The sequence below is a fragment of the Lynx canadensis genome, chromosome B1 (assembly GCF_007474595.2).
Source record: "Lynx canadensis isolate LIC74 chromosome B1, mLynCan4.pri.v2, whole genome shotgun sequence".
In the NCBI taxonomy this organism is placed as follows: Eukaryota; Metazoa; Chordata; class Mammalia; order Carnivora; family Felidae; genus Lynx; species Lynx canadensis.
Genome location: NC_044306.2, coordinates 62,833,193 through 62,860,593, shown reverse-complemented (window position 1 = coordinate 62,860,593; position 27,401 = coordinate 62,833,193). Strand labels below are relative to the sequence as shown.

General features: G+C 38.3%; 1 protein-coding gene across 1 annotated transcript in view; it reads left to right on the top strand.

Annotated features, from left to right (window-relative positions):
• CPE (carboxypeptidase E) overlaps window positions 1-27,123 on the top strand; it is a 118,075-nt gene extending 90,952 nt beyond the window's left edge. The window contains exons 4-9 of the mRNA XM_030312788.1: window positions 2,413-2,530; window positions 4,007-4,189; window positions 14,639-14,778; window positions 19,511-19,610; window positions 22,910-23,028; window positions 26,323-27,123. Coding sequence (XP_030168648.1) covers window positions 2,413-2,530; window positions 4,007-4,189; window positions 14,639-14,778; window positions 19,511-19,610; window positions 22,910-23,028; window positions 26,323-26,421 — 759 coding nt within the window. The 3' untranslated portion in view covers window positions 26,422-27,123. The remainder of the gene's footprint in view (window positions 1-2,412; window positions 2,531-4,006; window positions 4,190-14,638; window positions 14,779-19,510; window positions 19,611-22,909; window positions 23,029-26,322) is intronic.
• Window positions 27,124-27,401: the final 278 nt, after the last annotated feature.

Sequence of the window (27,401 nt, the reverse complement as noted above, 5' to 3'; positions counted from 1 at the left end):
GTGGCTCAGTCGGTTGAGCGTCCGACTTCGGCTCAGGTCATGATCTCACGGTCCGTGAGTTCGAGCCCCGCGTCGGGCTCTGTGCTGACAGCTCAGAGCCTGTAGCCTGCTTCCGATTCTGTGTCTCCCTCTCTCTCTGACCCTCGCCCGTTCATGCTCTGTCTCTCTCTGTCTCAAAAATAAATAAACATTAAAAAAAAATTAAAAAAAAAGAATGATACATCTATACATTATATACTACTCAGACATTACCACAATAATTTAGAAGGCTATTCAATGACATGAAAAAGTATTTGTTTTCTGTTGTCAAACAAAAAAGGTCACATATGAAATGACACATAAATTATCACGTTTAGAAAATATATAAGTGTTTGGAAAAAGACTGAGAAAGATATATGTAAATGTTAGCAATGGGTATCCTTAGAAGGTAAAATTATGAGTAAAATAATCTTCTTTCTTTGTGTTTGTCTCCTTTACATTTTCTATAATAAACATTTTTTTTTAATTTTTGTTTTAACGTTTATTTATTTTTGAGACAGAGACAGAGCATGAACGGGGGAGGGTCAGAGAGAGGGAGACACAGAATCTGAAACAGGCTCCAGGCTCTGAGCGGTTAGCACAGAGCCCGACGCGGGGCTTGAACTCACGGACCGTGAGATCATGACCTGAGCCGAAGTCGGCCGCTTAACCGACTGAGCCACCCAGGCGCTCCATAATAAACATTTTTTAAAGGTTATTTTATTTTGAGAGAGAGAGGGAGAGAGAGAGAGAGAGAGAAAGGGAGAGAAAGGATCCCACTCAGGCTCCGCACTGAGTGCAGAGCCCGACATGGGGATCCATGTCAAGAACTGTGAGGTCATGACCTGAGCCGAAAGGCCGAGTCAGACGCTTAATCTACTAAGCCACCCAGGCACCACTACAATAAACAATTTTTATAGGGAGAATGAGATAAGCCATTAAACAAATAATAAAAACATCACCCTATTCTAAATCGCACTTTTTCACAAATTGTAAGTTGCCTACGTGGAAAATAAGATATTTTTGATACATTAAAAAAGTTGACATACTGACAATAACATGGGCTTTATAGTTTCATAGACTGAATCCTCAGCTGTGTGAACTTGGATGTATTATTGACACACTCAACCCCTAGATTCTTCCCCGTGAAAGGGGGATGAATATCTGTGTATCCAATGGGGATGTGTGATGCTCATTCACACATTGCTCATTGAACAGAGCTCATTGAACAGAGCTATAGAAATACAAGATCTTACTGTAACCATCAAACCCTACTGATGTTGTTAGATTTTCTGTCCCAAGGAACAGTACAGATCACATCTCCAGGAAAATATTTCTCTGTTTTTAAATCAATGAGGTACTTGGGAGTTTGAGAGTCTTCCTAGTTAGTATTAAAAACTCATCACATGAAAGATCAAGCTTCTGGCTCCAGATTAATTCTTTGCTATAAAGTTCTTCCCTCTTTTATTACCAAGATATGAAGGGCTGTGAGTCGTTAAAAGACAACATGAATTTCTGAAACTTTTGCCTTTGTTTAAGATGGTTTTCTTAAAGTAAAGTGATGTTTTACAGTGAGTTTTGAAAGAGACCCAGTTTAATATTTTTTACAGGGACAGTGTTAGAAGTAGAGGGAATTGGAAAAATAGTAAGCAATAAAAGAAAATAATAAATAATAATTATTAATAATAAAAGAAAGAAAATCTCCCATATATTTCTAGAGTTTAATCACCATAGGGAAAGAACCTAGTTCTTCAGTCCAACTATTTTCTTTTTTCATTTTCTTACTCTTAGCTATTATTAACAAAGATCAGATGGAGACGCCCCAGAATTTGAAAGTGATTTGCACGATGGTTTTCAAGTTTCAAAGAGAAAAAAGCTGGCAGCTCACAAAAGTAAAACTTCTAAGGAAACTTAAACACTATTGCAATATATTTTTTTATTATAAGTGAGAATATAGAGATGGAAAGACTGTTCTTACTGGAATCTCTTTTATTTTTATGAAAACAGCCGCGAAGTGCTTGAAATATGGCCTATGCCCAGCTTTTTTTTTTTTTTTTTTTTTTAACGTTTATTTATTTTTGGGACAGAGAGAGACAGAGCATGAACGGGGGAGGGGCAGAGAGAGAGAGAGAGACACAGAATCGGAAACAGGCTCCAGGCTCTGAGCCATCAGCCCAGAGCCCGACGCGGGGCTCGAACTCACGGACCGCGAGATCGTGACCTGGCTGAAGTCGGACGCTTAACCGACTGCGCCACCCAGGCGCCCCATGGCCTATGCCCAGCTTTCAATGATTGTTGTTCTTGTTGTTTTTCTTTTCTGTGCCTTTCCTGTCAAGCGATCCCCCCAATGATAATCAAATTTATAATCCTTTTAATCTCTAATCTTGAATACAGCTTGCTCCTGAGACCAAGGCAGTCATTCATTGGATTATGGATATTCCTTTCGTGCTCTCTGCCAATCTCCACGGAGGAGACCTCGTGGCCAATTACCCATATGATGAGACGCGGAGTGGTAAGTGTTTTTCTTGTTTCTTTAATGGTTCAAGGTTTACACTTACCTTATGAGGATTTATAGAATGATTTCTATAATATCCTTTTAAGGAACTGGTCCTTAAGTGATTTTGCCTATAGAAACACATACGTTTAATAGGAACATCCCTTATTTCATGTGGCACGGGTATGTATATTTGGCAGCAAAGGACTGTAAGTTTTTCATAAGCTTTAGTTGAAGAGGAATGTGATCTTGACAGAATGCAGGAGAAAGAGAGAAAACAGACATTATGAACTTGGGTCATTCTTGAACCCTGGAAGAATGGAGAGATAATGGAAGGTATATAGGTGTGTGGACAAGATGGCTTAAAAGTGGAAGCAGTCTTTTCAGAAGTTGATGAGGGCCCATGTGGATCTCTACGTGTTTTAACATACACTCACACTTTCACATTTGGAATGATGGTGTCGGGCGCGGGGGTGGGGAGTGGTACTTTGACTTTCTCTAACTAGTTTTAGTTAAATTTCAGGCACAGCAAGCTTTAGCCAGAGAGTTATTTTCAACTTATTTTTTTTTTTTTTGCTCCAAGAAATTTCCTGCTTTGGATGGATTCTGAGGGCCTTTGGAGAATTGCTTTTTGTAAGCACAGGATAATAATTTTATTTTTTTATTTTTAATTTTTTTTAAATTTTTTTTAACGTTTATTCATTTTTGAGACAGAGAGAGACAGAGCATGAACGGGGGAGGGTCAGAGAGAGAGAGGGAGACATAGAATCTGAAACAGGCTCCAGGCTCTGAGCAGTCAGCACAGAGCCCGACGCGGGGCTCGAACTCACGGACCGCGAGATCATGACCTCAGCCGAAGTCGGATGCTTAACCGACTGAGCCACCCAGGCGCCCCACGGATAATAATTTTAGATATTGGAAACTCTGAGCATTGAGGAAAAGTCTCTGCTGAAACATCATTAAAATTTCGAGATTTCTTAGTTTGTCAATAGCTGGGAAATTTAAAAGCCTAGCATGTTTTATAACATATGAAGAAGAATATAGTGTATAAAAATATATATTATTTATTTACATATTACACATAGGAGATTTTTTAAAACATTTAAACTCAAATACTAAAAATATGTGTGAGAGTGGCTCACGGTGGCTGTGAGGTTGGTACAGGTACATTTTTGAAGTTAAAAATTTTAGCAATGGAAATCTTACTGTTTTGTCAGGTCTAGTTCACCACAAGTTTATCACCTTTTCTCCTGAAGCTTTCAATTCATAAATAGAATGTGCATTCTACCCAATTTCTACATTGTTGTATGGAACGGAATGTTATAGAACTTAAAAGCTAAGTGTAGCTTTTGAGCATTAAACCTTCACTCCTTCCCCATAGTGATGTAGCTAAAGAAATACATCCGCAAGAAACAACACTGAATCACTCTTCAGAAAACAAGGAGTGCTCCTTGGTCTGTGTTAATTTCTTTAATCTGTGGGTTTATTTACTAGGTAGTGCTCATGAATATAGCTCCTGCCCAGATGATGCCATTTTCCAAAGCTTGGCTCGAGCGTATTCTGCTTTTAACCCACCCATGTCTGACCCCAATCGGCCACCATGTCGCAAGAATGACGATGACAGCAGCTTCATAGATGGAACAACCAATGGTGCTGCTTGGTATAGTGTACCTGGTGGTGAGTTTCCGTTTCGCTTTTTGATCATGTGATAGTGAATTCTTTATAATCACCATTTCACTTTAGAGATTTTTCAGTCCTCCTCAAACATTAAGAAATAGGCTAACCCTATAGTTCATTAAAATTAGCTTTCTGCATGAATGGTTGTTGTGTACAGGTTTGTTTTTGTTGATTTTTAAAGATCAGGATGCTAATTGAAGACATAGAAGAAATGAACTAAAGACACACGTTGGGAAAATATAAACTGAATATTATTAACTGTCCTACTTTTGAAATTCTGGCCCTAGGGAATAAGATAGCTTCCTTATTACATGTTAGTTAAGCTTTTACTATAGGCAAATGTATTTTTTGGAGGGCAGGCTTTGGCTTTTAGCATATCTTGGTCTAGATACCTTTTTTTTTTTATTTTAGATGATGGGATAATGGGGACTGTTTGATGTGTAATATTAGTCTTATCTTCACTGCTATAATAAGCACTATTATGTCATGAAACTCTTCACCTTTTATGGGGTCTGAAAAGGGAAAAGCCCACATGCAGCTCGTATGTTGGAGAAAGCATCTTCTAGGCAACCAGGGGAGCACTCCTGAGTCCCTTTGCCCCACATGGACTTTAGAACTGTGGTTTCCCTTCCTTCCTTCCTTCCTTCCTTCCTTCCTTCCTTCCTTCCTTCCTTTTTAAAGTTTATTTATTTTCAGAGAGAGAGAGAGAACAAGGAGGGGAGGGGCAGAGAGAGAGGGATCCCAAGCAGGCTCTGTGCTGTCAGCACAGAGCCCAATGCAGGTTTTGAACTCATGAACCATGAGATCATGACCTAATCCAAAACCAAGAGTCTGTCACTTAACCAAGCCCCTACAGAGCTCTTATTTTCATGGCTACCCAGACCACCACAGTTGTGTAAGAGTCACTCTACTGAAGATGAAGAATGAAATGTGAAGCTACTGATGTGGTCTTTTCCCCCTCTTTGCCCAAGAAGGATTGTCTATGACCCACCTGAAAATGCAGGAGAATTAGGGCAGTAGCAGCACTAGCTAATTATAGGGTTTTGTTTGTTTATTTCTTTTATTGAATTATGCCCTGAGGAAAATATTATTCCTGATTTTGTTTCTGATATATGTCTATTCTGTTTCAACTTATATTTTGCATCATGCCAGATCAGATTTAGCACTTTTCTCCTCTATACCTTGAGGAATAAAGTCAGATTTAGGATTTAGACTATGTTGAATACATCATATGGGAAGAAATTTTATAATTCAGTTTTTATAAAAGCTTTAATGATACTTTTGGTCTTCCCTTTATGGACAAACAGTGTATTGTCTACAGAATACCAAGAAATCCCTATCTGTAAAATAATGACTATGATATTAATAATAATAGTATTAATCTTAGAGATTATAAACCACAGTAATCAGTCAAAGAAAGCCTTGACTTTAGTCAAGCTCTAGTGAATGAAATCAGTGCCCCTTATGTCCATGTTTTCTAGAAGCAGAGCCTGAGATAGGGATTTGGATGCTTGTAATTTATTGAGGAAGTGCTTTTTAGGAAAAACCCTGTATGGAAGTGAGGGAAGCAGAGTAAGGAAGGGGATAGAGCTGAACAAGGAAGTGATCCCAGGGACAGCATAGCCTTGGCTTGGGCTTTTGGGAGAAAGTATAAATCACAGGCAAGGTTGTCCTGCCTTGACGATTGCTGTGGAGGGTTTTGGAATGGGATATAGGAGATAGAACCCCGAAGCCAAGTGGGGTTTCCAATTCTCCTGGAAAACAGGGGCAGCTCTGAGCTCTTAATAGCCAACACTTAAACAGCAGTTTGGGGATGGACACTCCGGCTCAGGAAAAGCAGGGTCACTTTGGTGGCTCAGTTGGTTAAGCATCCAGCTTCGGCTCAGGTCGTGATCTCGCGGTTTTTAAGTTTGAACCCCACATGGGGCTCACTGCTGTCAGCACAGAGCCTGCTTTGATTCTCTGTCCCCCTATCTGTGCCTCCCCTGCTCACGCTCTCTCTCTCAAAAATAAATAAAAAACAACAAAATAAATAAACAAAAAGCAATCTGGTGGCACCAACAGCATTCACTATTAACTTGAATCAGGTTCAGAGTAAAATTGTTCTGGTTACAGAATCTTCTCTCTTGGTGCAGTTTGAATTGTTATTATTGTGCCTCAAATGTAGGAGATATTCAGTGATTGTTAAATTAATATGTACTATATATATTTTTTTAATTTTTAATGTTTACTTTTCCTTGAGAGAGAGACAGAGTGTGAGTGGGGTAGGGTAGAGAGAGAGGGAGACAGAATCTGAAGTAAGCTTAAGGCTCCGAGCTGTCTGCACAGAGCCTGATGTGATGCAGGGCTCGAACCCACAAACCGTGAGATCATGACCTGAGTCAAAGTTGGACACTTAACTGACTGAGCCACCCAGGTGCCCCAATATGTAGTATATTATTAAGAGTCTCAATCCCTCAGGATGATACTGGGATATTGGTTAGACTTAAAGAATAGTATGTTAGATCATCTTACATGACTGTTCAAGCTCTTCCCTGATAGAAAAGTAGGTTTAGAGGGACACATGTTTCTTCTGCAGGCCAGTAAGGGTTGAGTATTTGTCTTTTTTTAAAAAAAAAATTATTATTTAAGAAATTAATTTTTTCCCCAGCTTCATTAACATATAATTGTATATAACATCATGTAAGTTTAAGGTGTATGATGTGATTTATTTCATGTATGCATTGTATAAATGATTACCTAATAAGGTTAGTTAACACATCCATCACTTGACATAATTACCATTTTTCTTTTTTTTCTTTTTTTGTGATCAGAACATTTAATATCTACTCTCTCAACAGCTTTCAAGTATATAACATAGTATCATTAACTGTAGTCACCTTGCTGTATATTACATGCCCAGGACTTACTCATAATTGACAGTGAGTACCCTTTGACCAACATCTCCTTATTTCCCTGTCCCCCTCTAGGCAACCACTGCTCTACTCTGTTTCTATGAGTTTGGCTTTTTACAATTTCACTTATAAGTGAGATCATTTAGTATTTGGCTTTCTCTGTCTGACTTCTTTCACTTAGCATAATGCCTTCAGGGTCCATCCATGTTGTCGCAAATGGGAGGATTTTCTTATTTTTATGGCCAAATAATATTCCGTTGTTTATATATCCCACATTTTCTTTATCCATTCATCTGTTCATGGACACGTAAGTTGTTTCCATGTCTTGGCTACTGTGAATAATGCCTCAGTGAACATGGGAGTGCAGATATCTTCCCTGGATAATGATTTCTTTTTCTTTGGATGTATATTCAGAATTGAGATTGCTAGATCATACGGTAGTTCTATTTTTAATTTTTTGGGGAAGCCTCTGAACCTACCATTTTCCATAGTGAATGTAGCAATTTACATTCTCGCCAACAGTGCACAAGGGTTCTCTTTTCTTTGCATTTTTGCCAGCAATTATCTCTTATCTTTTTGATAATCACCATTCTAACAATGAGTGACATCTCATTGTGGTTTTGATTTGCATTTCCCTGATGATGAGTGATGTTGAGCATCTTTTCATGTCTGTTGGCCATCTCTAGGTCTTCTTTGGAAAAAATGTTTAGTCAGGTTGTCTGTCCATTTTTAATTGGATTATTTGTTTTTTGTTTTTTGAGTTGTATGAGTTCCTTATATACTTTTTATATTAACCCCTTATCAGATAGTTTGCAAATATTTTTTCCCATTCTGTGTATTAATTGCCTTTTCATTTTTTGGCTGTTTCCTTTTCTGTGCAGAAGTTTTCAGTTTGATGTAGTCCTGCTTGTTTATTTTTGCCTTTTTTGCTTGTGTTTTGCTGTTATAGCCAAAAAAACTATTGCCAAGACCAATTTCAAAGAGCTTTTTCCCTATGCTTTCTTCTAGGAGCTTTATGATTTCAGTTCTTACATTTACTTTTTCAATCCATTTTGAGTTAGTTTTTGTGTATGGTGTAAGATAAAATTCCAGTGTCTTTCATTTGCATGTGGATAGCCAGTTTTCCCAACACCTTTGATTAAAGAGACTATCTTTTCCCCATTGAGTATTCTTAGTTTCCTTGTCAAAAATTAGTTGATTGTATGTGCAGGATTTATTTCTGGACTCTTGATTCTGTACCTTTGATTTGTGTGTCTGTTTTTATGCCAGTATCACACCATTTTGATTACTATAGCTGTGTAGTATAGATCGAAATAGGAAAATATAATGTCTCCAGGTTTATTCTTATTTCTCAAAATTGCTTCTGTTATTTGGTGTCTTTTATGGTTCCATAAATTTTAGGATTTTTTTTTCTGTCTGTAAAAAAATGCCATTGGAATTTTGATAGGGATTGCATTGAATCTGTAGATGTTTTTGAGTACTATGGATGTTTTAATCATATTAATTCTGATCTATGAACACAAGATATCTTTCCATTTATTTGTGTCTTCTTCAGTTTCTTTCATCAGTGTCTTACAGTGTTTAGTTTATAGATCTTTCACCTCCTTGGTTAAATGTATTCCTGAGTATTTTATTGTTTTTGATACTATTGTAACAGATTGTTTACTTTCTTTGTTTTTTAGATAGCTCATTGTTGGTGTATAGAAGTGTAATTAATTTTTATAGGTTTATTTTGTAGCTTGCAACTTTAATGAATTTGGTTATTAGTTCCAACAGTTTTTTGGTGGGATTTTTAGGACTTTCTATGCATAAGACCATATCATATGCAAACAATAACAGTTCTACTTCATTTCTTTTTTTTTTTTTCCAATTTGGATGTCTTTTTTCTTTTTCTTGCCTGATTACTTTGGCTAGGATTTCTAATACTATGTTGCAAGGAGTGTTGAGAGTGGGCACCTTTTTCTTGTTCCTGATCTTAGAGGAAGCTTTCAGCCTTTCACCACTGAGTATGATGTTAGCTGTGGGCTTGTCAGATTACCCATTATTATATTGAGGTACATTCTGTTTATATCAAATTTGCTGAGAGTTTTTATCATGAAAAGATGTTGAATTTTGTCAAAATCTTTTTATGCAGTTTTTGAGATGATTATGATTTTTATCTTTTCTATCAGTGTGGTGCCACATTTGTTGATTTGCCTATGTTGAACCAACTTTGCATCCCAAGTATGAATTCTATGTGATCATTCTTTATGATCCTTTTAATGAACTGTGGAAATCAGTTTGCTAGTATTTTATTGAGAGTTTTTGCAACTGTATTCATCAGGGATATTGACCTATAGTTTTCTTTTCTTGTAATGTCCTTATCTGGCTTTGGTATCAGCGTAATCCTGACCTGTAAAATGAGCTTGGGAGTGTTTCCTCCTCTTCAGTTTTTTGGGAAGAATTTTAGAAGGATTGGTGTTAATTCTTCTTTAAATGTTTGGTAGAATTCACCAGTAAACCATCTTGTCCTGGGCTTTTCTTTGTTGGGAAATTTTTGATTACTGGTTCAATCTCCTTACTAGTAATAGGTCTATTTCAGATTTTCTGTTTCTTCATAATTCGGTCTTGGTAGGCTATATTCCTCTAGGAATTTATCTGTTTTTTTCAGGTTATCCAATTGTTGGCCTCATTCACAGTAGTGTCTCTCTCTCTCTCTCTGTCTCTTGAAAGGTAAAGTTTTGTTGGTGCCTGTCTCTAAAAGGGTTAGGATCATTTTAATAAAGAAGTAAATAAATAAAATAGTTCCACTATCTCTGTTCTGTAACAGCAAGTTATTATAGCAAAAAAGAGAGTGTAGGTTTTAGATTCATCATGGGGACTGATGCCCAGTTACACCACTTTCTAGTTGTATTCACCCCAACTGTGACACGTGAAACATACGATATAAGGATGACTTTTAGCATCTATATAAACAACACTGCCCTGAAAATTTTTAGCCAGTGCAATAGAATAGACAAGAAAAAACAAAGATGGAGAAAAAACATGGAAACGTGAAACATCATGTTGCATTGAAACAGTCATTGTGCAGAAGACAGAATTGGCTACTTTCTTGATTAGAAGTCCCAATAGATTTTACTGGCTAAATATGGTATATACATATAATAGAATATCATTCAGTCTTCAAAAGGAAGAAGATCCTGGCATTACGACAACATGGTTGAACCTGAAGGACATTATGCCAAAGGAAATAAGTCAATCTCACAAAAACAAATACTGCATGATCGACTTATATGAGGTGTCTAAAATAGTCAAGCTCATAGAAACCCAGAATATAGTAGGCTGAGAGTAGAGGGGAATGGAGAGTTCAATGGGTATCAAGTTTCAGCTATGCCAGATAAGTAAGTTCTAGAGGTCTGCTGTATGACAAACTGCCTATAGAGAATGATACAGCATTAGGCACATGACAACTTGTTAAGAGGGTAGATCTTATGTTAAATATTCGTAGCACAAAAGAAAAAAGAAGCATGTATTTCTGTCATTTCAGTTGTAATGTCTTCTCTTCAATTTCTGATTTTTTTTTGAGTCATCACTGTCTTAATTCTTAAGTCTAGTTAAATGTTTGTCAGTTTTGTTTATCTTTAAAGAAAACCCAGCTGTTAGGCTTGTTGATCTTTCCTTTTGTTTTACTTGTCTCTATTTCATTTGTTTCTGCTCTGATCTTTGTTATTTCCTTCCATCTGCTAACTTTGGGCTTAGTTTGTTCTTCTTTTTCTAGTTTCTTGATGTATCAAGTTAGACTGTTATTTGAGATTTTTCTTTTTTCTTAATGCAGGCATTTATTGCGATAAACTTTCCCCTTAGAACTGCTTTTGCTGCATCCCATAAATTTTGGTATGCTGTGTTTCTATTTTTGTTTTATGATATTTTGGTTTCCCTTTTTATTGTTTTTTGACCCGTTTTTCAGAAATGTGTAGTTTTAATTTTCTACATAATTGTGACTCTATACTGGACAATATTCCATGTGGGCTTGAGAAGAATGTGTAATTCTGCTGTTGGATGGAATGTTCCATATATGTGTGTTAGGTACCTTTGGTCTAACATATGGTTCAAGGGCAGCTGTTTCCTTATTGATTTCTGACTAGATGATCTATCCATTATTAAAAGTGGGATGTTGAAATCTCCCACTATTATTGTATTGTCTATTTTTCCCTTCAGGTCTTAAGTATTTGCTTAATATATTTATTTATTTATTAAAAAATTTTTTTAAGTGTTTATTTTTGGGAGAGAGAGAGAGAGAGAGCGTGAACAAGAGAGGATCAGAGAGAGAGAGAGAGACAGAGAGAGAGACAGAATCCGAAGTAGGTTCCAGGCTCTAGCTGTCAGCACAGAGCCCGATGCGGGGCTTGAACCCACAAACCGTGAGATCATGACCTGAGCTGAAGTCGGATGCTTAACTGACTGAGCCACCCAGGTGCCCCTTGCTTAATATATTTAGATGCTTTAGTGTTGAGTGTATATATAATTTTCAAGAGTTATGTCCTTTGATGAATTTACCCTTTCATCATTTTTTAATGACCTTCTTTGTCTTTTGTTATAGTTTTTTGGCTTAAAGTGTATTTTGTCTGATAAAAGTATAGCTACCCCTGATTTTTTTAGGTTTCCACTTGCATGGAATATCTTTTTCCATTCCTTCATTCTGAGCTTTCATTGTCCTTACAGATGATGTGGGGCTCTGGTAGGCACCATATAGTTGAGTCTTGTTTTATCTTGTTTTGTTTTCTTTTTTAATCCACTCTGATGCTCTGTGTCTTTATGGAGAATTCAAACTATTAACATTTAAAGTAATTATTGATAGATAAGAACATAATACCATCTTATTGGTTCCTGGCTGTTTTGTAGTTCCCTAGTTCTTTTCTTCTCCTCTTTCTGCCCTTCTTTGTGAATTGATGATTTTCCTTAGTGATATACTTTGATTCTTCTACCTTTATCTTTTGTGAATTTACCAGGTTTTTGCTTTGTGGTTAGCATGAGGCTTACATCTTATAGACATAATAGTCCATTTTAAGGTGATAACAACTTAATTTTGATCACTTAGAAAAACTCTTTGTATTCCTTTTCCCACCAAACATTTTATGTTTTTGATGTCACAGTTCACATTTTTTCCTGTTGTGTATCCATTAACAAATTACTGTTGCTATAGTGGTTTTTAATACTTTTGTCCTTTAATCTTCACACTAGAGTTAAGTGATTAACACACTACTATATTATAGTGTTAGAGTATTTTGAATTTGACTATATATTTATCTTTACCAGTATGTTGCATATTTTTATGTTTCCATGTTACAAATTAGTACTCCTTCATTTCAGCTTGAAGAACTCTTTTCAGCATTTCTTGTAAGACATTTCTAATGGTGATGAACTCCCTCAGCTTTTGTTTGGGAAGGTCTTTATCTCTTCTTCATTTCTGAAGGATAGCTTTGCTGAGTAAAGTATTCTTGGTTGGTAGTTTTTTCTTTTAGCACTTTGAACATATCATTCCACTCTCTCCTGGCCTATAAGGTTTTTGCTGAGAAATCTGTTGATAGCCTTACTTGGGGGTGGGGAGGGATTCTTTTGTAAGTTACAGACTGTCCCCCCCCCCCAGCTGCTTTTAAGATTATCTCTTTGTCTTTGATTTTTTGGCTGTTTTATTAAAATATGTCTTGGAGAAGATCTTTTTGAACTGAAATTTTGGGGGGACCTATAAGCTTCCTGAACTTGGATGTCCAAATTTCTCCCTGGATTTGGGAAGTTCTAAACCATTATTTCTTGATATTACCTTTCTGCCTTTTCTGTCTCTCTTCTCCTTCTGGGACTCTAGTGATGTGTAGATTCATGGTATTCTGTAATCTTGTAGGCTTTCTTCACTCTTTTTCATTCTTTTTTCTTTGTTTTCCTATGACTGGATAATTTCAAATGACCTGTTTCTGCCCACTGATTCTTCTGTTTGATCCAGTCTTTTGTTAATGCTCTCTATTGCATTATACCCACTCCTCCCCTGCCATTTAATTCTTTATACTTTTTAGCTCTCAGACTTCTGTTTGGTTCTTATGATTTCTGTCTTCTGTTAAAATTCTCATTTTGTCCACATATTATTTTCCTGATTTCATTGAATTGTGTTTCTATTATTGAATTGTGTTTTCTTATAGCTCACTGAGCTTCCTTAAAACAACTATTTTGAATTTTTTATTGGGAAAATCACAAATCTCCATTTCTTTGCAGTTGGCTACCAGAAAATTATTGTGTTCCTTTGATAGTATCATGTTTCATTGATTTTTTTCATGTTCCTTGAAGTCTTGTGTTGCTGCCTTCACATTTGAAGTAGTTACCTCCTTTTGTCTTTACTGACTGACTTTGGTAGAGTAATAACTTGTTAGCCCTGCTAGAGATTCTGAGGCTTTCCCAGACCTTTTCTGTGACATACCTGCTGCAAACTTCTTAGGGGGAGAATACTTAAAATTGCATGCCTTCTTTTGATCCTACAAGGTCCAGATCAATTGCTGATAGACTCTTGTTTGTTTTCCCCAGGGCAGTGCTAAACGCTCAAATTTGTGTCCTTTCTCTCAGGCCTGCAGATCTGGGCCAGCTTCATGCATGCTGTATGACTCATGAGGCATCTTCAAATGCTTGCTGTTGCTATTGTCAGTGGCATACACAGAGAGCTGGCTACAGGGTGAGAGGTGTGTGGATGGTGTATGCAGAATGTTAGGAGTGCCTGTGGGCCATTGGGGGGGGGCGATATTCAGGAAAGGTGACCCCAGCAGCTAATGGGCAGGCTTCCTGATGGGATCTGTGACATGGTTAGTAAGATCCACATCCCTTTGATGCACTCTGAAAGTCTTGGCTACTGTTTGCTCAGCCAAGCCATGTAGCATACTTTAGTTTTCTGGATGGGATGAGAAAGAAGCTGTGACTAGCACAGCTCATTCACAGGATCCCACTTTTCCTTGTGGGAGGAATCGTGGACCAAAAAGTTCTCTCTTGGCACTGAGCTATGCCGCCGTGGGGAAGGGGTGATGCAAGTAAAGCAAAACCATTACTGTCACTTTCTTCAATGCATCCAATCTTGGACTTTTTCCACCAATGGTGTACTGGAACTTCTACACTGGACTCTCAGCCTTCCACAAAGGCACGCTGTTCCATGGGTGATTGCCCAAATCGGCGTTCTTTTTCGAGGAAGATGGTAAGAAAACCCCTATTTTGTCATTTGGATGTCATTGTTGCCAGTTTTCTTCTTCGAAGTCAATGCCAACAATGCAGAACACGGTTGGTGCCTGCTTTGGCACCCTACAACAGCAATGCACTAAGTAAATGCTTAAGAACCTGCGAGATTTTGTGCTCTAAGGCAGTAACAGTCTCCCAATTATGTTGTTCTGTCCCTTACAGGAGGTGATTTTCCTTGTGGTTTCCCACAGGCTACTCAAAATGTACTGGTTGGTGTATCTTTTACTTGGCTCTCCATTCAGCAGAACGGCTTGTGTAGAGCTTTAGTCTCCACATGTGTATTTTGACTTTCCATTTGGTGCTTTGGCAGGAATGCAAGACTTCAATTACCTCAGCAGCAACTGTTTCGAGATCACCGTGGAGCTTAGCTGTGAAAAGTTTCCACCTGAAGAGACTCTGAAGAGCTACTGGGAGGATAACAAAAACTCCCTTATTAGCTACCTCGAGCAGGTAAACACCATCTCCAGCATAAAATGGGAGATCTAAGAGCATTTAAATCTGGCATACAATGATTTCCTCAGAGGAGTCCGGTCCAGAGGAGTCCATCTGACTCATAATGAGGACTCTACATTTGGAAAACATGTCAGTAGTGGTCCAAACAGGCTTTCATTTGTCAGAGATTTTGTGGTTCATGAATATTCCCTGAGAACTGATTAAACTGAGATTTGTGGGAAGTGAGGTGATACCCTGTTTTCATTCATATTGCTCTAAGCCAGGCAGTCCTAGCACCCTCCTCCATCCTGGTCATCGTGGGCCAGTCAGGCATCCCTGACAGGACTAGGACAAGAGTGAGGTAGGTGAGACACTGAGAGCCCAAAATTTAAGGAGGCACTTTTTCTTGGAGGCATGCGGGTATAGGATTAGCACCTGAGTGTGAGTGCTTCCTTAAATTCTGTGCCTCACATGCTCCACTTGTCTCAGCCTCGACTTAGTGAGATCTCAGGTAATCATAATAATTACCTTTACGGGGTGTTTACTGTTTCCCATGCATTGTTCTGAATGCCTTACATGTAATCGTTAATGCATTTAATTTTCACAACAAACCTGTGAGGGAAGTGGTATCATCATCATCATTGTCATCTTCATCATCTTCATCATCATCATCATCCCTGAATTAAAAGTGAGGAATCAGAGACCAGACAAGTTAAACAGCCTGCTTGAAGTCAATCAGGCAGAATTTTATTTTATTTTATTTTATTTTTTATTTTATTTTATTTATGTTTTATTTATTTTTGAGACAGAGAGAGACAGAGCATGAGCAGGGGAGGGGCAGAGAGAGAGGGAGACACAGAATCCGAAGCAGGCTCCAAGCTCTGAGCTGTCAGCACAGAACCCGACGCAGGGCTCGAACTCACAAACCGCGAGATGATGACCTGAGCTGAAGTCAGACGCTTAACCGACTGAACCACCCAGGGGCCCCAATCAGGCAGAATTTTAAACCAGGCTGTCTAGTTCCAGAGTCACCATGCCATATTGCCTCTGGTGACAGAAACTTAGATCTTCACTAGACAGGCACTTATATAACCATTCCTGTGGAGTCTGTACAGAATTTGGGGGGTGGGGGGAATCTCATCATCTACCAGAGTTAGATACCTTACCTACTGAGACTCCATACAGGCCACTCGCTGCCAACCCCACATCTCTATACTATGTAGACATTGGCACCAGCGGCCATGGGGGCGAAACAGACCTAAAGACTCTGTTCCTTGCCTGCAGTGCCGTGACAGTCTTCAAATTGCATTCTGTATATGGCTGTTTACACCCAAAGCCAGATAGGGTGATATCAGTTTCACATGCCAGCAGATAGTCCAGATTAATTTAAACACTAATTTGATACAAACAAATGCTATGAAATAAACGTGAATCTATTTGCATATACGTTGACATACAAACATGCATATGAGACTGATGCATTTAAAAAGCTGTAAAATCGGCTCAAGCATTCTTTTACATGTGTCAGATATCCATATAGTACCTTACCAAAAGAGATTCTTGTGGAATAGATCCACTGTTACTCACAATGATTAAAAATTACTTATTACACAGGATTTTTTCAATCAGTGGAATCCCACTTCATGTTAATATAGAAAGGCATTTTCAGCAACAAAGGTTAAGGCTAATTAGCCATGTCGACCCTAGAACGACCTTGATAGGAACCCCTCTAATAGTGTCTCCTTCAAGGAGAGCTGTAAATGTATTTTCTGAGTAGAGGAAGTAAGACTGGGCTATTTGGTATGTGTTCTCCATTTAGATATCAAATAATGTCTCTTTAATACAGTGCTTTTCATTTTATTTACATATTTTTTCAACAAAAATTTATTCAGCTACTCTAGTGTCCTAGGCACACTTGGAGGCACTGGGGATAGTGACTGACTTCATATTAGTGGAGTTCAGAAACATCAATACCTAATCACAAGAGAGGATGATAAATGCTAAAATAAAAGTCCATTACAAAATCGGTGGCGGTACACTGGGTCCCTAATCCAGTCCTGGCGGTTCAGCAAAGGCTTCTTGGGACTACTGTAAGATTTACTATAGTTGAAACACCAATAAGATGATTACTCTGATCATCAATTAAAAAAACAGATTCAGCTGCTGCTTAAGTCTTGGTTCTTAAGAAAAAACTCAATATAAAACAAAACCCACAAAGGTATACCATCAGGAAAGAGGAGAATATTCGTTATACTTATGGTGGCAGGTAGGCATGTATTAATTCATCTAAGAGCTATATCAATTTATATAGAAATAAACTGAAAAGAAGAGGGTTGTACATACCTGTTTTATGCCACTTGGAATAAGAATGTGATCTGTCCACAGATCAAGTGGTCCGCACTATAGGACATCAGTATTACGGTGCAAGTTGTGTAGAAGCAAGAAGAGTGATATTTACAATGAGCTCATCCAACTTGCTTCATAGAACACTCTAATTTAGGGACTCAAAGGCTGATGACATATGAGTGAAGACTGCCAGAAGTTCTGTGTTGAAATTATTTCATTGACAATGAGACACAGTATGGTGGGAATTAGTAATTGAACACCTGGACCTAAAGTCTAACCATGGATTAGTTTACAACTCATGGAAAATAGGTGATTAGGAGGTCTAATTCTATAATTGGTTGAGAGGAAATCTCTTGCAGAGTTTTAAAGGGATGTTTGTAGGAATTGGAATTGTAAAGTTAATTAGTACAGTTTGCTGTGGTGGAATGCCTCTCTCTCAATAGCTTTGGAACAGTCTAATTCTCAAAATTCCTCACAAAATTCACAAAGAACAGTTCGTGGGTGCCTGCACCAGAATCACCTAGATTCTTGTTAAAAATGAGTTTCTGTTCCATCACTGAATCCCACTCCCTGCATGGTAGGACCCCCAAGTCTCCATTTCAGCAAGCTCTCTGGGTAACACTTAAGTATAGGAGGGCTTAAGGGTTACTGCTATGCACAGTTTTAGTAACAATGGAGAATCTTCTGGATGTTCTTTGTTTTTCCAGCTTTGGTTGATTGATGTCCTGGAATCTGAGGAGAGAACATTACAGGAGGGACAAGTGTAGCAAATAGTTTCTTCAGGCATGAGTGAAATTTGAATTTCTCTGTGATTTCCTTTGCAAAAGCCATAAAGTGACAGCTGCATTCATGTAGACTTGTGAGAGCCCATAACATTTCCATTGAGATTTATTATTACAGTGGAAGTTTTCCAACAGAGAAGTTTGCTCCAAAAACTGGCTTATCAGAGACAGATACTTATTTCACTATTTGTTAAGCTACAGACCGTAAGTCTTGGGTTGCAGACACTGAAAAAAGTAATGAATATTAACTTGGTGTATTTGTGCCTAATGCAGGTGAACTATATGTTTTTGGAGTGATTGTTTGACTTATTTTCCAATGATAAGGAAATTTAAAAATTTATTTCTCTAAGGTTTATAATATTGATAATACCGGGATTTTGGTGCCTCAAGATGAATAAAGTACATGTAGGTAAATAATTGCTTGTTTGCAAGCTTTCTAAATTTCTTTGATGAGCCCTCATCTTAAGAAATTTAAAGATTGTATTTTCTTCCCTGATTTTCTTCTCTATGTATATCTTTCTTCCTTTTCTGTAAAAATTTTCAGATCCCCAAATTGCCTTTAGAGGAAAGAAGTACATGTGATTTTTGTAGAGTTTCAGAGGTTTTGCTTTAAAAAAAAATAGCAAATGCAAAAGGATTTGCTGATAATCAGGGGCATCCCCTTGCTAAAACATTGTACCACTGTCAGATTTATTCTCTGATGACAAAAGCATACTTGACACTTATTGTGCCTTCTGTAGGAAAGATTCCAATATCATCGGTAGCAAAAGAATATTCACTTTCTAAGGTTAAATTGAGTGAGGAGGAACCTGAGCCAACCTGAGCCTTTGAGAGTTCGGGAATCTTCTGTTAAGTAATTAAGCTTAATGAATTACCATTTGGTTTTCCAGAAGCACTTTCCAAGAGACCTGAAGTGACTCTCTGTCACTTCAAACACATACTGATTTAGCTGAACCATTCTTTCAAAATGAGGGGAAAAAAATCTGCTTTTATAGTTTGTATTGCTTTAGTTGTTGACTGCAACTTAATCTGGGGGGCATTATTCTCGACAGCATCTCCTTCATTTTCTCTCTGAATCGAATCTTCAGTTTTGAAGTTCACAGATCTTTCATGTCACTTATTTTCAAGCAAATAATATTGTTCAATTGCAAGAGCAATCACAGTATGTGTTTTCATTCAACATGAACAAATATTAAAGGGCTGTAATGTAATATTATTCTTAACTGGCAGTGGCCATACAACCTATATATAGGTGACCCAATATAAGAGGGACAAAGTCATGAAATATGCTAAGACCAGAACCACTTTACAGATGTGATAGACAATTTTCTTTTTGTTTTTGTTTTTCATTCTGGTGGTTCGGAACGTACTTTAATGCCTTTCTTTCACTCAGAACGAGATTTCAGTTTTCAGGTTTTTTTGTTTTTTTTTTCTCATTTGTCCACTTGAGGAAAAGCAGTGTAAAGAGTGTTCAACAAAATTCAGCAGCCTCATGAGCATATTTTGATCCTTAAACAATGAGGATCTACAGTATTTTGCTAGCAAATAAGGAGATTCTTGACAGAGATGTGTCGTCAGATCATTTCTAGTATGATTTTTGTGGTTGTTCTTGACCTTTACAGATACACCGAGGAGTTAAAGGCTTCGTCCGGGACCTTCAAGGTAACCCAATTGCCAATGCAACCATCTCCGTGGAAGGAATAGACCATGACGTTACATCTGGTGGGTGTTCTCTGCCGTGATCTGGAGGCTCTAGTGTTATATGCAGAGCACGATTACTTGTTATTATAGTTAACAATTTTTATGCTATTCTAAGCAAAACAATTGAATGCCTCCTGTCTCTTTACCTCCCTCTCCCCCAGCTTTGACCTAGTTAAATTTCCTTTGTGGGAGCGAGTCAGGCACTCTGGATGGCTGCTGGCTTAGAAATTGGGGTGCAGCAGGTGGCGCCCTTTCCTCAGCTGTCTCAGCCTGGAGCTGCCGGGTGGTGCCACCCACTGGAGATTCTGTGGAATTCCTGAGGCAAAGGCAGATGAACTAGCTGGAGTTGAATTATCAGTGTCTCCCTTCTGTCTTAAGTGCTAATAAGCTGTTAATGGGACGACCTCAGGAGGGAGTGAAAAGAGGGGGAAAGAAAAATGCCAGTGTCTAGGATTCCTCACACATTTCTTTATTTCATCTGTGTGAAAAATCCAGACTCATTCAGGGTTAAACAGGATGTTAACAGAATTGAGGTGGATGTTAGCTATTTCTGAGTTCCAAATGCCGTTTCCATTTTCCCTATTTGGAGACAAGGATGTATTTTCCTGGAAAACCTACATAGTCCCGTTCCATTTATCCAGCAACAATATGTTTTTATGTATAATCTACTCATTTATTTCTAGACCTTGTAATTAATGAACCTTTACCTTATTTTCCAAACCACTCTATACCATTACTTCTTTCTTAACCTCCTCATTTATAACTTGTATATTTTAAAAATCCTTAACGTTTCCCCTTCAAAGCTCCATTTATCTATTTAACAAATATTTATTAAAACCCCAGAAGATGTGGCCAGCACATCTTGCCAACCAATATACCAGAATCTGTGCCAAGACATTGCTCCCTTAGCCCTCGGGAAGCCCAGACCTTGATCCCCTCTGCACATGAAGTCTCTTCTGTCTGTGAACCCTGGTGCCATAGAGATATGATTTCCTCTGCATTCCATGGTATGAGAATTTTAGGAGAATGTAACAGGGGGAAAAAAAAAACATAGGTAAGAGTGAAATCTGAGGAGTAAGAGTGAAACATAGGTAAGAGTGAAACTGTGGAACACTCCACCCCTTTGAGGGCAAAGTAGTAAGGAGGAATGGAGTCTGAGGTAGAGAGAGAGCCAAGTGCATTTTCCTGGGGGCCCGGAAGTATTTCAAGATGGAGGGACTGATCCGGAGTGCCAGGTAAGCTAAACCTTTCGCATGAACCAGTGTGGAGAATCCCGACAGAATCTGTTTCCACGGACCAGTGGGAGCCTGATCGGAGGGTCTAAGAGAGACTAGGAGAGACATTAGAAAAAAGAGAGTATTGACAAATCTCTTCAGACATTTTGCTGTAAAGCAAAAGAGATAATGATGGCGCCTGTTGAAAGGAGATGTGGGGGTCAGAGGAAGACCGGAAGAGGTGGCCATGAGGGTTTTCTTTATTCTGATTTCATTTTCATAGTGAAATAAGATGTAAAGCATCTACTGGGAGTGAGGATGAAGAGGATGTGTCGGCAGTGTTAGGAAAAAGGAAAAAGTGTGAAATGTCCACTAGGACCTTGCTACTCAAAGCTCAGCCCCCACCAGCAGGTGAATTCAGCACTGCCCTGGAGCTGGTTAGGAATGCAGAATTTCTAGGCCTCACCCCAGGGCTAGTGAATTAGAATTCGCACAGTACCTAGTTTCCCAGGTGATTGATATGCACTGGTCTAGGAAGATGGGAGTGTGAAAGGACCAGGGAGGAAGGGACCAGAAGGAAAGCAGGGCAGTTCCATGCCCTCGGTTAGGTTGGTGTGTATGTGTCGGAGACTGATGAGCATGATGGTGTGTTTCCTCTGGCTCCATGAAGCCGGTGACAGGCGGAAGGCCGAAAATTATCCAGGATTGGTGGCTTGCTAGGCATGTATAACCAAGAGGGAAAAGCAAATGAGTTGAAGGCATGTGCTTTCAGTGATTATAGGGTGGCCAGGGAACCTAACCTAGGTTAGGAGGGAGCTGTGGACATGTGGGGTGAGAAAGAGTGTGAACCTTACTTCTGCTTAAGAATTCTCTGGAGAACTTACTGAAAATGCAGTCCCTCCAAGACCAGCACTCCAGAATAACGTATTCTGAATCTTCAGAAATAGAGATTTCTCACAAGTTTCTCAGGGTTCTTTATCCCTGATGGATAAAGAAGATGTGGTATGTACATACAATGGAATGTTACTCGGTGATCAAAAAGAATGAAATCTTGCCATTTGCAACAACGTGGATAGAACTAGAGGGTATTATGCTAAGTGAAATAAGTCAAAGAAAGATTAATATCATATGATTTCACTCATATGTGTAATTTAAGAAACAAAACAGATGGGGAAAGGAAGGAAAATAAGATAAAAAGAGAGAGGGAGACAAACCATAAGAAACTCAAATACAGAGAACAAACTGAGGGCTGTTGGAGGGGTGTTGGTAGGGGATGGGCTAAATGGATGATGGGTATTAAGGAGGGCAATGTTGGGCTGAGCGCTGGGTGATGAATCACTAAATTCTACTCCTGAAATCATTATTACACTATATATTAACTAACTTGGATTTAAATAAAATTTAAAAATTATAAAATAAATAAAATCTAAAAAACAAAACAAAAAACAAGAACAAGTACCTCAGGTTTCTGATGAGGCTTTCTTGGACCACACTTTGTGAAGCACTGATCTAGACTTACACCATTGGCTCTTCATGTCAAGATACTTGGCCAGAATCAAAACACAGCATCAGATGCCCTGACTCCATGTTTGGGGGCTTTCTATATCTTTTTACCTGTGCCACACCTGACATGATTATGAAGATCCATTATCTTATAAGATTTATTGACAATTTGACATTAGTATTTGTAAAATTGCTATTAGAAATTACTTCCCAGGGGCGCCTGGGTGGCGCAGTCGGTTAAGCGTCCGACTTCAGCCAGGTCACGATCTCGCGGTCCGTGAGTTCGAGCCCCGCGTCAGGCTCTGGGCTGATGGCTCGGAGCCTGGAGCCTGTTTCCGATTCTGTGTCTCCCTCTCTCTCTGCCCCTCCCCCGTTCATGCTCTGTCTCTCTCTGTCCCAAAAATAAATAAACGTTGAAAAAAAAATTAAAAAAAAAAAAGAAATTACTTCCTCTAAGAGAACGTAACACTGATTTCAATGGAATGTTATCAAATTCCATAAACATTTACTTTCAAAATAGGGAATCAAAGAAATTAAACGAAGGTATACTGGGTATTCCTAAAATGGCATAATTATGTGATTTGATATTTTGTTTCCTTACAGCAAAGGATGGCGATTACTGGAGGTTGCTTGTACCTGGAAACTATAAACTCACAGCTTCAGCTCCAGGGTATCTGGCGATAACAAAGAAAGTAGCAGTCCCTTATAGCCCTGCTGTTGGGGTAAGAAATCATAATTGCTAAGATTTATTAAGCAATTAATATGTGTCAGGCATATTTAAGTGATTTATATTTAGTCTTCGTAATAACCCTATGAGGTAGGTACCACTAATACCCCCATTTAACAGATGAGAAAACTGAAGCTGGCAAAGTTAAGTGACTTGACCAAGGGCTCCTTGGTTGATTTTATACCATTCAATGTGAAGCTCCCTTATTGCTTCTCAGTTTTTTGAAGACATACCCAAGAACATCAGAGACAACTTAAAAAAATTAAACTTTTATTTGCCACAGTGATTTCAGTTTAAATGAGATTTCTGTTCCATTTATCTTTTTATTTCCAGCATCCAATATAATACTTTACTGAATGAGTAGTTGGAAAAATTGATCATGCCTGCAAGGTGATTTTAGGCATTAACCAAACTTTTATTAAGCACATATTATGAGAAAGACCCTCTGCTAAGCGGTATCAAAAAGTGCATCTCATTTAAGGAGGTGCCACCTATTTTGCTAGGAAGGTGAGGATTCTACTGCTATCTTTGCATTACATTTTTGGAACCTGGAAATGGCCTGCAGACTTTCCAGTCGAAAGACTTACTTGTAAAGAATTTATTGCATTTTTGTTCATGCCCCTGAGTTGGAGTATAAGGGCTTGGTTTTGCAAACAGAATACCTTGAGTTTTTTTTTTTTTTAGAATAAGAAAGCTTTATTATTTTTTTTTTATATATATGAAATTTATTGACAAATTGGTTTCCATACAACACCCAGTGCTCATCCCAAAAGGTGCCCTCCTCAATACCCATCACCCACCCTCCCCTCCCTCCCACCCCCCATCAACCCTCAGTTTGTTCTCAGTTTTCAACAGTCTCTTATGCTTTGGCTCTCTCCCACTCTAACCTCTTTTTTTTTTTTTTTTTCCTTCCCCTCCCCCATGGGTTCCTGCTAAGTTTCTCAGGATCCACATAAGAGTGAAACCATATGGTATCTGTCTTTCTCTGTATGGCTTATTTCACTTAGCATTACACTCTCCAGTTCCATCCACGTTGCTACAAAAGGCCATATTTCATTTTTTCTCATTGCCACGTAGTATTCCATTGTGTATATATACCACAATTTCTTTATCCATTCATCAGTTGATGGACATTTAGGCTCTTTCCATAATTTGGCTATTGTTGAGAGTGCTGCTATGAACATTGGGGTACAAGTGCCCCTATGCATCAGTACTCCTGTATCCCTTGGATAAATTCCTAGCAGTGCTATTGCTGGGTCATAGGGTAGGTCTATTTTTAATTTTCTGAGGAACCTCCACACTGCTTTCCAGAGCGGCTGCACCAATTTGCATTCCCACCAACAGTGCAAGAGGGTTCCCGTTTCTCCACATCCTCTCCAGCATCTATAGTCTCCTGATTTGTTCATTTTGGCCACTCTGACTGGCGTGAGGTGATACCTGAGTGTGGTTTTGATTTGTATTTCCCTGATAAGGAGCGACGCTGAACATCTTTTCATGTGCCTGTTGGCCATCTGGATGTCTTCTTTAGAGAAGTGTCTATTCATGTTTTCTGCCCATTTCTTCACTGGGTTATTTGTTTTTCGGGTGTGGAGTTTGGTGAGCTCTTTATAGATTTTAGATACTAGCCCTTTGTCCGATATGTCATTTGCAAATATCTTTTCCCATTCCGTTGGTTGCCTTTTAGTTTTGTTGGTTGTTTCCTTTGCTGTGCAGAAGCTTTTTATCTTCATAAGGTCCCAGTAATTCACTTTTGCTTTTAATTCCCTTGCCTTTGGGGATGTGTCGAGTAAGAGATTGCTACGGCTGAGGTCAGAGAGGTCCTTTCCTGCTTTCTCCTCTAAGGTTCTGATGGTTTCCTGTCTCACATTTAGGTCCTTTATCCATTTTGAGTTTATTTTTGTAAATGGTGTGAGAAAGTGGTCTAGTTTCAACCTTCTGCATGTTGCTGTCCAGTTCTCCCAGCACCATTTGTTAAAGAGGCTGTCTTTTTTCCATTGGATGTTCTTTCCTGCTTTGTCAAAGATGAGTTGGCCATACGTTTGTGGGTCTAGTTCTGGGGTTTCTATTCTATTCCATTGGTCTGTGTGTCTGTTTTTGTGCCAATACCTTGAGTTTTTTAACTGATGCTTTGGTTTTCATTGTGTGTATGTGTACATTAGGCTGTATATGTATTAAAATCAGGAGATAAATTTGGGCAAATGAAACCTGGAAAAAAGTAGCCCCAGAAATAGGTTGTAAAACATTTAATTATTTGGATCTTAGCTTTTCTGGCCTGCGTTACTTCAAGGAGGTAGTGAGTATAGTCATATTCCTAAATATCTAGGGGCTTAAGTGGCCAGATGAAGGAACTCTTGGTTCCTTTTTTTTAAAATATCATTTTTATTTCTGATTCATTTTTCTGTTTATTTATTTGCTTAGTTTTTTGAGACAGAGGTAGAGTGACAGAGAGAGGAAGCACGCTCGTGCATGCGAGCAGGGGAGGTGCAGAGGGAGAGGGAGAGAGAATCTTAAGCAGGCTCCACGCCCAGCAAGGAGCCCCACAGGCAGGGCTTAATCTCATGACCATGAGATCCCGATCGGAGCTGAAATCTGAAGTCAGAAGCTTAACCAACTGAGTCACCCAGGTGCCCCAAGGAACTCTTAGTTCTATTTGCAATGGGGACAGAAGTATCTAGAGGCCCTGAGAAGGGTTGGGGTTGGGGAGTACAGATTTTGAATAGCCTTTTGTGTAGATGTAGGGATGGCCCACAGACCTGATGAAAACTCCCAGTTCACTCTGAGAGTTGAGTTCCTGGGCCCCTGGCCTCTGTGGTTGTTTGGAGATGTATGTGCCTCCATCAGTTTCTTTAACAGATTCAAGATTCTAGAAAGCAGAACTTATGGTTTGGGACACCAGGACACTGAACTACATTCTTCCATATTTTCCCAGCTATTAGGAGAAAACTCAAGGTTTATAGGAGAAGCTCAGTGAAGAGTCAAAGTTAGAAAATTCATCCTAAATTACATCTTCTTATTGGAGGGAAAATTGACTTAAAAAAATCTGCTTTTAAATAATCCTACAAGGCTATTAGATCAAAGCACATTTCAAACATAATGGCTTTTGATTTTTTTTTTCCTCTGAAAGTATCTTTTGTTTATCACAAGAGATTTTTAGGATATACTATAGCTCAGGTGGCTATACTGAGCTTACCCTATAAGATCTAAAACTGCAGTATTTTTTTTACTTAATTTCAGCTTTTAAAAGTACACATGCAGTTGGTAACAAAATATTCTTGTTTTTCTCCTTTAGGTTGATTTTGAACTGGAGTCATTTTCTGAAAGGAAAGAAGTGGAAAAGGAAGAATTGATGGAATGGTGGAAAATGATGTCAGAAACTTTAAATTTTTAAAAAAGCTTCTGATTAGCTGCTTTTAATCAATCTATCTATACAATGTAGTATGATGTAATGTGGCCATTTTCTTTTAGATCTTGTGCAATATTTAACATTGATTTATTTTTAATCATTTAAATATTAATAGATATCACTTAAAATAAACAATTAGACTTTTAGGTAAAAGTATAAGAACTTGGTCTGTTTCTTCTCATATAACATTCATTTTCCTACATATATTACATGGAGAACTATAGGAAAGGTTTGAGTGATCTGCCATTTTAGACTTAAAGGAAATATTCCACGTGTTATTTACGATCCAGAAGTTTTTGAGTAATTCTGGCTTTTAAAAACTAATGAAGTCCTTTTAGTGTAATGGTAACAGTGCCACATAGTGAATGCCACTGAAAAGGTCAACAGCTACATTTTGGTGTTGTGAGCATTATACCGCAAGACTTACATAGTTCAGTATAAATTGTCATTTGTCTTGTGCTGACTAGCTATATAAGCATGATCTTGTTAATGCATTTTTTGGATGGGAAGGAAAAATAAATGTTTAGAAAGGGATTTTATGATGAGAATTGACTTCCTGCTTGCACATATGGGGGCGATACTGTTATATTATTCAGCCTGCTAACACTACTTAAAAGCTTAGGGTTTTCTCTTGGTTGTAGATTGGTCTAGAATTGTATTCTGAATGAATAAAGGTAAAAAAAGATATCCCCATGGTCTTTATTTTAATTCTCTGTGATTTTTGGTCTAGAGCGGTAGTCTTGTCATTAAAAAGTGTATTTCCTTGATAATGGGCTCTCACTTGTTAATCCTCGCCGTTTTAAAATTTGGCTGTGATGGCCGTTTGCCAAGCACAGTGCAAACTCCGTGTATATTATTGTGGTGGACAAAAGGTTTTGAATCCATGGATCTTATGGATCAGTTTTGGACATAGGCTTTAAATATATGTACACAGAAATGAGTATGTAATTATCCATTGTGATAAG